General features: G+C 40.1%; 1 protein-coding gene across 4 annotated transcripts in view; it reads left to right on the plus strand.

The window, feature by feature from the left end:
- The window catches only part of HIPK2 (homeodomain interacting protein kinase 2), a 166901-nt gene that overhangs the window by 91612 nt on the left and 61599 nt on the right, over positions 1-13690 (plus strand). For all 4 annotated transcript variants that reach the window (XM_044679574.1, XM_044679573.1, XM_044679575.1 and 1 more), the window contains exons 2-5: positions 8220-8343; positions 8679-8798; positions 9058-9144; positions 10673-10857. In XM_044679574.1, coding sequence (XP_044535509.1) covers positions 8220-8343; positions 8679-8798; positions 9058-9144; positions 10673-10857 — 516 coding nt within the window. The remainder of the gene's footprint in view (positions 1-8219; positions 8344-8678; positions 8799-9057; positions 9145-10672; positions 10858-13690) is intronic.

Raw genomic sequence — 13690 nt, forward strand, 5'->3', positions numbered from 1 at the left:
AGAGAGAGAGAGAGAGAGAGAGAGAGAGAGAGAGAGAGAGAGAGAGAGAGAGAGAGAGAGAGAGAGAGAGAGAGAGAGAGAGAAGAGTTTATGTGCCAGACACTGTGCTATAACAAGAAACGATTAGTCTCACTCTCAGGGAGCTTACATTCTAATTGGGTAAGATAAAACAACATGGATCTAGAAGAGGGGAAGGGTCAAGGCAGCTAGGTGGAACAGACTACAGAGTAAGCTAGAAGTAAAGTGATCCTAACTAGCATAATGATAATAGCAATGGAAATAAAAGGATAGGTAGTTGAGACATTTGGTGACTGAGGCAGCGTGGAACATTTGAAAAAACACAGAACTTGGGAATCTGAAAACTTGAGTTCCCTCTTGATCTGCCATGAACTAGCTGTGTGGTCTTGGACAAGTCTCTCCTTAAACTTTATCTTCCTCCTAAGGTTAGGTGTTCTAAAATCAGAGGTTTCACATTTTGATATGAGGAGATTTTTAAGCTTGAATAATTAAGGATAGCAGAACAAGGGGAGAGAACAATGTATTGGCAGTTGAAAATGTTGGTTCCTGTATCTGCTGAGTTTGAGATAACAGTGGACATTCAGGCAGGCAACTAAAGATGATTCTAGGTCTCTGGGAGGAGATTGGGCTAAAGAGCATAGGCAACAAAGAGATTTTTTTATAAGGGGGGAAAGGACCTACTTGTACAAAAATATTTATTACAGCTCTATTTGTGGTAGCAAATAATTGGAAATTGAAGGGATGTCTATCAATTGGAATGGCTGAACAAGTTGTGATATATGTATTGTGCTATGAGAAATGATGAGCATAGCAATTTCAGAAAAACCTGGAAAGTCTTACATGAATTAATGCAAAGTGAAGTAAACAGAACCAGAAAAACATTGTACACAGTAACAGAAATATTTTCTGATGAACTGTGAATGACTTGGTTATTCCCAACAATACAATGACCCAAGACAATCCCAAAGATTCATCATGAAAAATGCCATTTGTCTTCAGAGAAAGAACTGATGGAATCTGAATACAGACCAAAATATGCTATATCTTCTTTCTTTTCTCCTCCTTCTCCTCCTCCTTCATTTGAGATCTCTTTTATAAAATGACTAATATGGAAAAATGTTTTACATGATTGCACATGTAAAATCTATTTCAGATTCCTTACCATCTCAGGAAGGGAGTAAGGGAAGGAGGGAGAGAATTTGAAACTCAAAAAAAATTTAAATGAATGTTAAAAAATTGTTTTTATATGTAATTGGGGGAAAATAAAATATTATTTAAAAAACAAAAAAGCGCAGGCAAGTCATGCGATGAGGTCAGCTCACCAAGGGGAAGGGTTCAAAGAAAGAAGAACAGGGGTAATTTACTGAGACCTAAGAAAACCCACAGTTCCTCAAAATCATAATAACAAGTATGGTCACAAAATGAGAGGTCAAGATGTACCTAGGCAAATGAGAGAGAAAAAAGAGTTTTGCCCACAATGATGCCAAAACCATGAGACATGATTAAAGTAAGAGAGTGATAACTAGGTGAAAATAGAACTTTGTCTGTTTTGCATCTGCATGGTTTTAGCTCTGAGATTGCTGACATGTGAAGTCACTGCTCTGTTTTCCCACTTTTTCCCCCTCTGTGTATTGCTTGTACATTCACAGTTAAGAAAAAAATCAAGAAAAAAATACTTTCTTCACAATTCCATGTATTTTTTTCTACTTTGAAATGGCTGTTAGAACTTTTTTTTCATAAAAGAATATGCTTTCTTTTTGCCAAAATAGTAAGCAAGAGTTCTCCAAAGATTATACCCTTAGGTTCAAAACCTTTCCCCTCTTCTACAGTGTTCAGTTCACCACATGCCTATCATAGTTAAAATGTACTTTGATACTTCATTGTGTCAAAATAAGGCGCTACAAACTTAGTAAGTTAGGTAACTATAAGCACAATCTCAATATTCACTCTAGCTTGGCACAGGTTAACATGCCAGTGAGTCAACATGGTGCAGTGGACTCAGAGTCAGAAGATCTGATTCTAATCCCAACTCCAATTTATTAGCTGAGTAATAGTAGACAAATCATGTTAGCTCCAGGAGCTTGTTTTCTCATCTATACTCTACAAATACATGCGTTACCTACTACCAAATGGAAGAATGAACATTTGTAAAAGCATTTTATAAGCTATTCAGTGCCAGTGCTGCCAGCACATGAATCAGCCTCTTACGTCTTTTCTGTCTCCTACCCAGGATGTTCAGCACTTATATAGTCTCACCCGTGACTTGGGTCATGTTGCCCTTCCTTTTTAGTCCACCTTTAATTATTTCTAGAGATTCTAGCCTAAGTTAGAACTATTTCTCTCAACTTGCTTGGTTTATGAAGTTATATGGTCCTTTTTTGCCCACAACCACCAGAATCCCAACTAGGCAGCTTCCATGTTTTCCTCCTTAGTCATAAATTTCTCTTAATTAGCCTGGCTTTCTTAAACCTACAGCCCTAACCTTCTGCATTCTTTCTAGCCTTTCCGATCCGAATTGCCTGGGGTGGGTTAAAATAATTATCTGACTGCCCCCATTCATATCTACCTCCTTCATCAATCATCCTGCCTCATATCCAGTTCTTATTTTTTAAACCAGTCCATCTAACACAGACTTTTCTTTATTCTTTTTATCTCAAGTGTCTCTTCTAAGTCCTATACAGCTTCACCTTAATGCCTTGTATACCTCTCCAGGTCACTAGCTTACATAGGTAGCATAGAGTTCATATCCATATCTTGAGGGTTTCTCTGGTTTTATAATACAAACAGTAGACTAAATGTTGGCATAACTAAAATGCCACTTTCCCTATATGACTACTTCTGCCCATGCAAATTGGAATTTTTTTCAACCATCTGGGTTTTGGAGAGAGGGATTTCCAACCACAGTTCAATCCCAACATTCCTTATAATGATGATGACAAGCCACTCTAAGATGCCATTTCTTCTTATGTGGTTCAAATTACATCATTTATGTCATCTTCTATAATTTAAATTCCTAATTTCCTAGTAAAATAGAGCAGAAGAGATGTCTTATTTAATTTTGGAAAAGTTAAATAATCTTCTGAATACAAAGTCATGGTAAATTCAAGACTTGCCAATTAATGCTCCAAGCATATTACCAAGTTATAGATTGCTTCTGAGTCTTATACTGCCTTTATTAATGTGACATTTACTCAGTTCTTCTAATTGGCCAGGGAGTTCTGGTATGAGTGGAGATTGTAGCATGAGTCCTGCAACCCAGACTGTTTTCTTTCCTCTGGTGCTATGATCTTCCCTAGATAAATCAACATTATTTCAGAGGACAGGACTAGACCCAATAGGTAGAAGTTTGAGAGAGACAAATTTTAGCCCTAAACAGGAAAGATTTTTTTAAACTACCAGTAGGACTGGTGATCATGCAAAATAGTGAGCTCTCTGTTAATAGAAAGTGTCAAAGAATAGGCTAAATAACTAAGTTAGCTTGAAAGCTCCTTCCCATTCCAAAATCTGCAATGAAGCAGAAAGCAAGAACAATGTAGACTACCTCAAAGTCTAGCTCCAGTGCCAGCTCCTCCAGGAAGCCCTCCCTAAGAGCTCAGGCAAGAGAGATTTCTCTGTCTAACCTCAGCACACTGTTTGTACTTGGGCATTCATTCTATTCTATTTTGCACCATTTATTTGAACACGTTATATCACCCCTCCTAGATGGCAAGCTTTTTGAAAGCAAGAGTGGGCTGTTTATCTTTATCTCCAGGACATTATAGCATTGGGTGAACATGAAGTCATGAAACAGATTTGGATGTTATTGCTCAAATCACGTCCTTGAAACAACAAAAACACGAGAAAAAACTTGTTCTGGTGGGATTATCTTAAAGGGCAGTCATTCGTTCCCAACATCTGTCATGAAAGGATTCCACTCTAGTTATTCTATGAACTGCATGTATGAGAGCTGTCAGCACAGCCAACATAGATAAATGCTTCATTCTTAATGTATTGAGAGGTGACATTTGTGTGTTCTCTTTAGAGCCGTGTGATTTTTCAGTATCGTGCTGTGGGTATCTGATGAACCTGTAAGGAAACAGACTCTCTCATCCTTTGGTGTCAATATATGTTTAAAATAGTTTGGGTATCATGAAACTAAAGATAAAATTCTGGAAGACCACTTCCCCGAGAACACCTGAGTTATAAGCCAGAGAGAGCTGGGGCAAGTGAGTGGATCCAATCACATAAGCCAAAAAAATCTCAGTCATTCCTAGAGCTCAGGAATGTCTGTTCTGCACGTGAAATAAGAGGTAGCTCTCCAGCAGGAACCACTTTAGTGGGGGGGGGGCAAAAAGGACTAGCAGGGCACACATTTAGAACTGGAGGGGATTTCAGAGGATGTCTATTCCAACCCTCTCATTTTACACAGGAGAACATGGAGACCTAGAAGTTGGGTGAAATGAGGAGAGTTTGAATCAGGAACAAACACAGAAAGGAACTTCCAGCCATCAGAGGGGATGGAATTAATGCAAGCAAGTGTCCACTCTCCAACCCCCAGAGCTACTGTGGAACTGTATAGGACTGTATGGGACTGGCCCCAGACTGAGAATATCATACTGTAGTTGAAGAAGCCCAGCTTCTCCAAAGGGTAACTTTAGGAACTGGCTAGTGAATATGCTCAGAAATTTGAGTATGTGTACACACACAGCTTGGTTCCACCTTCGTATTTGTGCTTTTATGCCCTTATTCCCTTACTTCTCCCTATCCTTAGAGATCATTAAAGGTCCAACTGAATCCCCATCTCCTATTTGAACCAGCCCAGTCTCTCTCTTCCTTTTCTCCACCTTCCCCAGTTCAGTGCTAGGGAGTCTAGGTACAACATGCGGTGGAATTTGTTTTGTTTTTAAATTTTCAATGTTTAAAAAGTTTCAAGTGTAAAAAAATGGATCTCACATTGATCTCTTCCCTTCCCTGATACACTTTGGACAGAGATTTGAATAATAATAGAATGGAAAACACTAGGTTTTAGAGTAGGAAGACTTGAATCTGTCCTGACTGCTACGCTTTATAAATGTGTATTCCTGGATATGTTATTTATCTTCTCTTTCAGCCTGTTTCCTTATCTGTAAAATAGAAATAATACTACACAAGCTCATTGGGGTGGTTGTGAGAAAAGCATTTTGAAGCCCTAAAAAATACTGTGTAAATGAATGAATAGTACTACTGCTGCTATGGAAATATTTCCCAAATGTATGTCACCTCCCCAAATCAGACTATGCATTTCTTGAAGTCAAGGACTATGTGGATGTCAGAGCTTTTCTCCTCCCCATCAAACCTACCAGCTCCATTCAGGCCTCTTGTTTTTTGTTTTCTTTTTTTAAATCTTCCTTCACCTTTATATGCCCTATTACTTCTAATTTGCCTGTCCAAATCTTACTATTCTTCACCAAATGGAGAGTTAAAACTTAAAGGATCCTCCCTTTATCTGAACTGAAGGTACACATATTATCTGAGTCACAATTTAGCACTCCAGCATATATGCTGCTTTCCTTTGCTTTTAGTTGGCTTAGACGTTCTGATGACTGTATTTCCCTAAGACTAGAAGCTTGTGGTAGACAGGGCCCAAGTCTCATTTCTTTTATATGTCCAAGTTACTAGCATAGTACTAAATGTAGATGAGGCCTCCAATTGGCTCATTTTTCTGGATTAAATATTCTGTCATAAAAGTATTCCTAAAATCTTTAAACATTATATGACATATATCATATTTTAGTTTTTATATGGTTTGAAAATGATTTTCACCTGTTCATGTTAACTGTCAAAATTTGTGTTTGCTAACCTTCCCTAAAGGACTTTGGTTTGCCATTAGAGTGTCCTTTGGTTTCCTTAATTGCTGCCCCGAGTTTCTTTAATGTCAACTAAAGCACAGATATTGTTGTTGTTGTGTTGTTGTTGTTGTTGTGTCGTCGTCGTCATTGTTGTTGTTGAATCCACTGAAAACTAGGCAGGTCTAAATAGAACTGAAAGTCTAGTTAGGCAGGGAAGAGTCTGTGGAGTATTATAAATCACAGGGGCCAAAAGTGCTATAAAGAAGTCAACAAAAACCTAAGAGGTGGAAGATGATGAGAGTTTAGGCAGATAAGGTATTAAGTTTAAGAAAGTCAGGAAGGCTAGGAAAAGTTCAGATTCCTGCAGATCAAGCAGAAAAAAATCAGAACCTGGGATAGCCAACTAAGGAAGGAGGCATCAGTAGTCCAGGCAAAGGGTTTGGATGACAGCAATAACAGTTGTCTTTTGGACAGTGCTTTAAGGTTAGCAAAGCATTTTACAAACATCTCATTTAATTCGTATTCCAAGCCTGAGGTATTGGCTTATAATATTAACAACTATGGTTATTATTAATAGTTATTATTAATATCCTCTCACAGAGGAAAAATATGTTCCAGAAAGTCTAGTCACTTGTATGTTAGCCACACAACTGATCAGCTAGATAAAGCCTTTATTAAGCACTTACTATGCACTGTGCTAAGTCCTGGGGGTATCCCGAGAAGCTGCCCTCAAGGAGCTTCCATTCTATTGGGAGAAGACACCACCTGAAAGGGAACTAGAAAAGGGCCAGATAAGGGCCAAATAGGGAGTGGGTGTAGACAGAGTATAACACAACTAACTGAAATTAATCTATCTTTGATTTAAATAAATGCTCTTCCACTATAAAAGATGGGCTTTGTAAACTATCAAAAATGTTTTATATACATTAAGTCATTGGTTAAGAATTCTTGCATGAGTCTCCGAAGTCGCAACTACACTTTTCCATCAATCAATCCAGTACTGCTACTGGAGTTGCAATAGAATAACTTTAAAGAAATGGCAGCCCCTTTGGGGGGCTGACTCTGCAAAACTAAAGTAATTTGTGAAACTCAAGACTAACACAAGAATGTAGTTTCCTCTTCTAGAATAGTTCAGTAATGGGAAATAATCTACTCAGGAAGATCTGGTTAGAGGCTATTTTAAGTGGATGAAGGATTAGGAAATGAGTGCAGAGATTAAGATTGTTTTATTGTTTCTTCAAAGATGGGTTTTTTAAAGAGACAGAGAGGGAGATACCATGTTCCTCTTCACAGTGATTTGTATCTTCAACAGATCACCCCCTTTATAAGATTTATAAATTTATAAGATGAGAAGTATGTGAAGGAAAGAAAACATTGGTTAATAAATTTCATATTAGTAAAGTGACTTGACCACCTTTTGAGAGACGTTAGGTAGGTGATTTCTCTTTTTCGGGAAGTCAGCATAGTCAAAAGCAAATTCTAGTTTTTGGTTTGGGTTCCCCTCCCCACCCCAGGCATGCTAATACTCTCAGAGGGAGAAAGGAGATCCTCTCCAAGTCCTGGCTGTGGAGTGAGTTAAGGCCAGTGTGTGCAGTCCGCTGAGTGGAGGAGAGCTCACAAGAAGCGTGCCCATCGGGCAGTCCCTACACACTTACTGAGTGCCCGTTCTCTGCAGAGGGACTCGCATCTGCAGTGGTGGAAGGCGTACCCAGACTGGTAAAATCGTCCATCAAACTGGAAAATATTTGCCCAAAAGTTTCTCAGGTAGTGAATTCATTTGACCAGGGCAGTGATGGGCAAACTACAGCCCACCGGCCAGAAGCAGCCCCCTGAAATGTTCTATCAGCTGCGGAACATTCTTCCTAATGTGACGAATACAATGAGTAGGATACAATACAATGAAACTTCGAAAGAGTTGCCTTAGAAACAGACGGACAGAGGAGCATTTCCTTTCCTTTGGCCCCCTCTTTAAAAAGTCTGCCCATTCCTGGATTAGGGGATCCTAACAATGAGCTGAGGCTAGTTTTACCCTTGAATCAGTCTGTGAATTTGGTTCTATTCAAGACCGCCAGCCACATCCACTCTTCTCACCAGTGTGTTCTATTATTGGTACCCAAGAAGCCAGTCTGCCTTCGGTGGGGTTCTTTTGGATGCATCGTTCGCCCCCACTTCACAAAGTGATCCACACAGAGATGCCCTCATCTATAAAACAGGCATGGAACTACTCCAGACACTCAGGAAGTGATTGATAAGGACCCAAGGCCATGTGTATATAAAATGCTTTTCCACTCCTAGTGCTGTGTGTCCCGTGTACAGACCATGCGTAGTTCAAACAGACACAAATGCCCACTTGAGGTTTCGGATTGCTAAGTGCTTCCTTCTCCTCTTTTTCAGAGCGCCTGAAATTATCCTTGGTTTACCATTCTGTGAGGCCATCGACATGTGGTCCTTGGGCTGTGTCATTGCAGAGCTATTTTTGGGTTGGCCTTTATACCCAGGAGCGTCGGAGTATGATCAGGTGAGTCAGGATAATCCCAACTACTCTTAACAAGCTTTATTTAATTTTTTTTATTTCCTCATGTAGAAAATATGGTTGATTAGAATTTTATATTTTATACAATATGCTCATGGGGATTTTGGAGTTTCCTTTTAGTATCTGCTTCAGACCCAATTTTCAGGACTCAAACATTATTCCTCTTAGTTTTTCCATTCTTTCTTTACTACTCTTCCCCCTTTCCATATCATTTCTTTTCGGGTATCAATTTGTAATTTCTCTTGTCTTCAAATCCCCAGAAGTCACTAACCCAACAGAAGCCCAGTGATACCCTGACCTTATTCTCTCTTCTTTCACAGATTCGCTACATTTCACAAACACAGGGTTTGCCAGCAGAATATTTATTAAGTGCGGGAACAAAGACAACAAGGTTTTTCAACCGTGATACTGACTCACCATATCCTTTGTGGAGGCTAAAGGTAGGAAGAGAATTTTGTGATTCCTCTTCTCTCAGATTAATCTTGGAAGAAGGGAACACTTAAGATTAGTTGAGATTGTTTTAAAACTTAGAGGCTTTATACTGGGTAAGGTTTTAATGAAATCTGAAAACTGAAGGCCTTCGAAAGGTTGCCTTTCCAAGATAGGAAAGGGATCAGGAGCCAGAATTGCTAAGTGTACTGGCCATATGGATTTGGGAGTAATACAGATAACCAGTCAATATTTACTTGTTTTGACCAGACACCAGATGATCATGAGGCAGAGACAGGGATTAAGTCGAAAGAAGCAAGGAAGTACATTTTTAACTGTTTGGATGACATGGCACAGGTAAGCTTCATGGGTAAGTAGTGGAAACCCTTTGATTACCCAGGTACAAGAGGACAAAATGAATGCCAGGTTCTTTGACAGAAGCACTGTAGAATGCCTGGTAAAAACCCACAAGTTTCTCGGTCATGTCATTTGACATGAATTATTTTGAATATGAATATATGGTATCATAGGTCCTAACTAGCTTTGGTAAGGTTGCCACTTAGGCCAGTGAAGCATCTTAAAATATGATATTTTTGTTACAAGCTGCTTTTAGATGAAGGGATTCGTTTTGTAACTGTATTTGTCTATCCTGCGATTTCCTTTATTTTATTTTTTTTTTAAACCCTCACCTTCCATCTTGGAGTCAATACTGTATATTGGCTCCAAGGCAGAAGAGTGGTAAGGGTAGGCAATGGGGGTCAAGTGACTTGCCCAGGGTCACACAGCTAGGAAGTGTCTGAGACTGAATTTGAACCTAGGATCTCCCATCTCTAGGCCTGGCTCTCTGTCCACTGGGCTACCCAGCTGCCCCCTGCTATTTCCTTTAGAAGAATTTAGTCACATCAAAAACTTAGATGTGCCAATAATTACTTTTTAAATTCTAAAGAATAAATTATTATCTTTATAATAAATACAAAATTTATTAGCTTTTAAATTAGCTTCTAAAATGTAAAAAATTAGTCTAGAATTATACCAAGATAAAACCATTTTTAATAGGAACAGAAGTTTACATTAAAGTCCTGTAAGGATGGAGATGTGTAGACCAATAAATACTTTGAAAACCTTCTGATAATGTCTAGGATCAGTAAAGATTTTGAGGAAACTGCTACATTTGTTACTTTGAAGCAGTGATAGAATGGATCAACAATAAATGGTCTACAGAAGGCATCTTGGGGAATTAGAGTATACCATAAAGAATAAGAATCTTGGGCAGCATAAATGTGGATTACAGATATCAAACTGAGACTCCTGCATATTCTGGTTAGAGATCATGAGTGGGAAGACATTTAAAAAAAAAAAAAAAAGAAATCTGGCCCTGAATTAAATTTTGTTACAGCTTTAAAAAACATCAAAGATGGCATTCAGCATCTGAATTCTTCCAAGAGGTGGTAATATTTAGACTCAAAAAGAAAGAAAAACGTCAATTTTTCTTCCACAGATTGGTCAGAGGCTAACTTTCCCCCCAGTCTTCTTACTTCTCTTTGTTGCTCAGTTGTCATTAACATTTTACACAGAAGAATAACAAATCACTTTGCTTCACTTTAGGGGGTCAAAACACTGAGCACTTCCTATTTCCTTCCATAGCAGGGTATTGATGTCGGGTAGGTCCTTGCACCCCTTTTGTCCCCGTGCCTCTGCCGCAGAGTCCTATGCCACATCCCGAGCAGTCGAGCTAGCTAAGAAGTGCTGCAGGAAGCTGCTCCCTGGCCACTTGGCAGGCAGGATGGAGGCTGAGGGGTTGTGGGGTTGGGGCGAGGCAAGCTCACGCAGAACTTGCAGCAGGGGTCAAGGGAAGGACCCACCATGACTTGTCTGGATCTCCTAGGTGAATATGACCACAGATCTGGAAGGGAGCGACATGTTAGTGGAAAAGGCAGACCGGAGAGAGTTCATAGACCTGCTGAAGAAGATGCTGACCATTGATGCAGATAAGAGGGTCACGCCGATTGAAACCCTGAACCATCCCTTCGTCACCATGACACATTTGCTCGATTTTCCCCATAGCACACAGTAAGCCTCCTTCTTGGTGCTTTATAACAATTTAAAAGGGAGAACAGTGGAACAACATGACACAAGCAGGGCCTGGTGAACGATGAGACACTTCTGGGCGCTGGGGAACCCATAAAGGCAGTATCCCTAAAGTACGGCCACTTTAATATCCAGTCGTAGGGCTGCCTCCTCCAAGACGGCCCGGCCTCCGTCAGACACCACAGGGACACGCTAGAGTGGCTTAGAAAATGCTTTTTGATGGATTGATCCCTGGTGACATTTCCCAAATAGCACTGCGATTGTTATTGTTATTCAGTCATTTTTCAGTCATGTCCCACTCTTTGTGACCTCATTTGGGATTTTCTTGGCAAAGATACTAGCAGAGTGGTTTGCTGTTTCCTTCTCTGGCTAATATTATAGATGAGGAAACTGAGACCAATAAGATTAAGTGACTTGCCTAGGGTCACATAGCTAATATGTGTCTGAGGCCACATTTGAACTCAGAACATGAGTCTTCCTGACTCCAGCCTGGCACTCCATCCACTATGCCAGACAAAGGATAAGTGCCTTGTCCGGGGCCCAAAGCTAGGAAGCGTCTGAGGCCACATTTGAACTCAGAAAATGAATCGAACTCCAAGCCCAACATTTTATCCACTGAGCCACCAGCTGCCTCTTCCATTAGCACTACCATGACCGAACTAACAAGGCCTGAATTCTCAGTGCTGGCCCTGACTCTCACTCCCTGCAGTGAGTTAGCTGGGCTTTGGGACGGTAAAGTCGGCACAAGCCAAGTGTCATTGCAACAGCCGAGAGAGCCCAGGCTGCCCCCCTGGCCAGAGCTCATGCAGCCACACGCCGCTCAGGGGTCAAGCTGTGTAGGGCCTCCCTTAATTCTTTCAACTAAGGCTAAAGTCGGTTATATATCTATATCATCCTGCACTTAGGATTAGTCATGAATTTAAAGATAATCCCTTAACCTCTCTGGGCCTCAGTCTCTTCATCTGTAAGATGAAAGAGTGGCACGAAATAAGGTCTTCCAAGATCTCTTTCCAACTCAAAACTCTGATCCCCACTAGATATTACCAATGTAAATACAATATGGAGAATATAAGGAGATGCAGATTGAATTAAGAGTCCAACCAGAAGGCAAATTCTGAAGGAGATCCTGTATACTTAAGGAGCTTTAGAGTTGGATGTACTTTCTTTTTCTTTGACGTGTGTAAGCCACAAACAGTGTTCTTATCGGGGCATTTCTTAGGTCCATACTATGTGCTAGACACTACACTGAGGGCTACAGCCCAAATACAAAGAATGACACATTCCTTACTCTCAAAGAGCTTCTCTTGTACCAGGGAAGAAAACCAATGCATAAGCGTATACTGCACAGAGGTAAAAAGAATAAATATACATCTTTACAAAGTAGGAGGCAGGAAAGACTTCATATAGAAAGATGTCACTTATACTATATACCAGTGATGGGCAAACTGCGCCCCATGGGGCAAATGCAGCCCCCTGAAATGTTCTATCTGGCCACGGGACATTATTCCTAATCTGATGACTACAATGAGTAGGATACAACAATGAAACTTCGAAAGAGCTGCCTTAGAAAAAGACTGACAGATGAGCATTCCCTTTCCTTTGGCCCCCTCTTTAAAAAGTTTGCCCAGCACTGCTATATACTGAAGTAAAAGAGGACTTCTGTTTGTCACATGAGGAGAGGGCATGCCAAGCGTGGGGGAAGACCGTTTCAGAGGCACAGAGCTGAAGATGGAGTGCTGTGTGTGAGGAATAGAAAGAAAGCCAGCAAATTCAGGAAGGAAAGTAATAATATATAAGACTGGGAAGGTTGAGCCTAGGTTGTGAAGGGCTTTAAAAGCCAAAGAGAGGAATTTATACTTTATTCTGCAGACAGAAAGAAACTATTAGTCTTTGTGGAGTAAACTGGTGATGTGATCAGAACCAAGCTGACTGAAAATCACTTTGGCAGCTATATAAAAGATGGATTGGAATGAGTAGAAGGAGGTTCTGAATTAAGTCAATAGCTATGTGAGTAAATAGAAGAGGTTGAATGTCCAAAATATTTTTTGGGACTGATATGCTAAGATTTGGTGACTGCTTGGATGTGAGAGGTAACAAATTTAAGGAAGAATCAAGAATTGAGGATAATGCTAAAGTAACAAACCTGAGCGACTGGAAGGATAATAGAACCTTCAAGAAAATGCAATTTTGAAAGAGGGATGAGTTTGGGAACCAAATTTAATTAATGAGTTGTGTTTTGGTCATATTAAATTTGACATATCCAGGACATCCCATTTGAGAGGGGAAGGGGGGGGAGAGAGAGAGAGAGACAGAGAGACAGAGAGACAGAGAGAGAGAGAGAGAGAGAGAGAGAGAGAGAGAGAGAGAGAGAGANGAGAGAGAGAGAGAGAGAGAGAGAGAGAGAGAGAGAGAGAGAGAGAGAGAGAGAGAGTCATCTGTATAGAGATGATAATTAAAGCCATGGGAACTGATGAGGTCAGCAAGAGAACTGGAGGAAGGAAAAGAAGGCTTAGAAGAGAGCCTTGGGTATACTCATAGGTAGAGGGTGCAATATTGATATAAGTCAGCAAAGGAGAGTGAGAAGAATCAAACGAGGAGAATTAGAAAACTGTAGTGTCCCAAAAACCCCAAACAAAGAGAAGTTTCAAGAGGAGAGGAGGTGACCAACAGAGTCAAATGAAACAGAGGTCAAAAAGATGAGCACTAAGAAAACCAACAGATTTATTTTGGAGAGAACGGTTTGTTGAATTATGAGGTCAGGAGCCAAACTGCCAAGAGTTGAAAAGTGAAAGGATGTGGAGGCAACAAATGTAAA

This window comes from Gracilinanus agilis, chromosome 5 (genome assembly GCF_016433145.1).
Source record: "Gracilinanus agilis isolate LMUSP501 chromosome 5, AgileGrace, whole genome shotgun sequence".
Classification (NCBI taxonomy): domain Eukaryota; kingdom Metazoa; phylum Chordata; class Mammalia; order Didelphimorphia; family Didelphidae; genus Gracilinanus; species Gracilinanus agilis.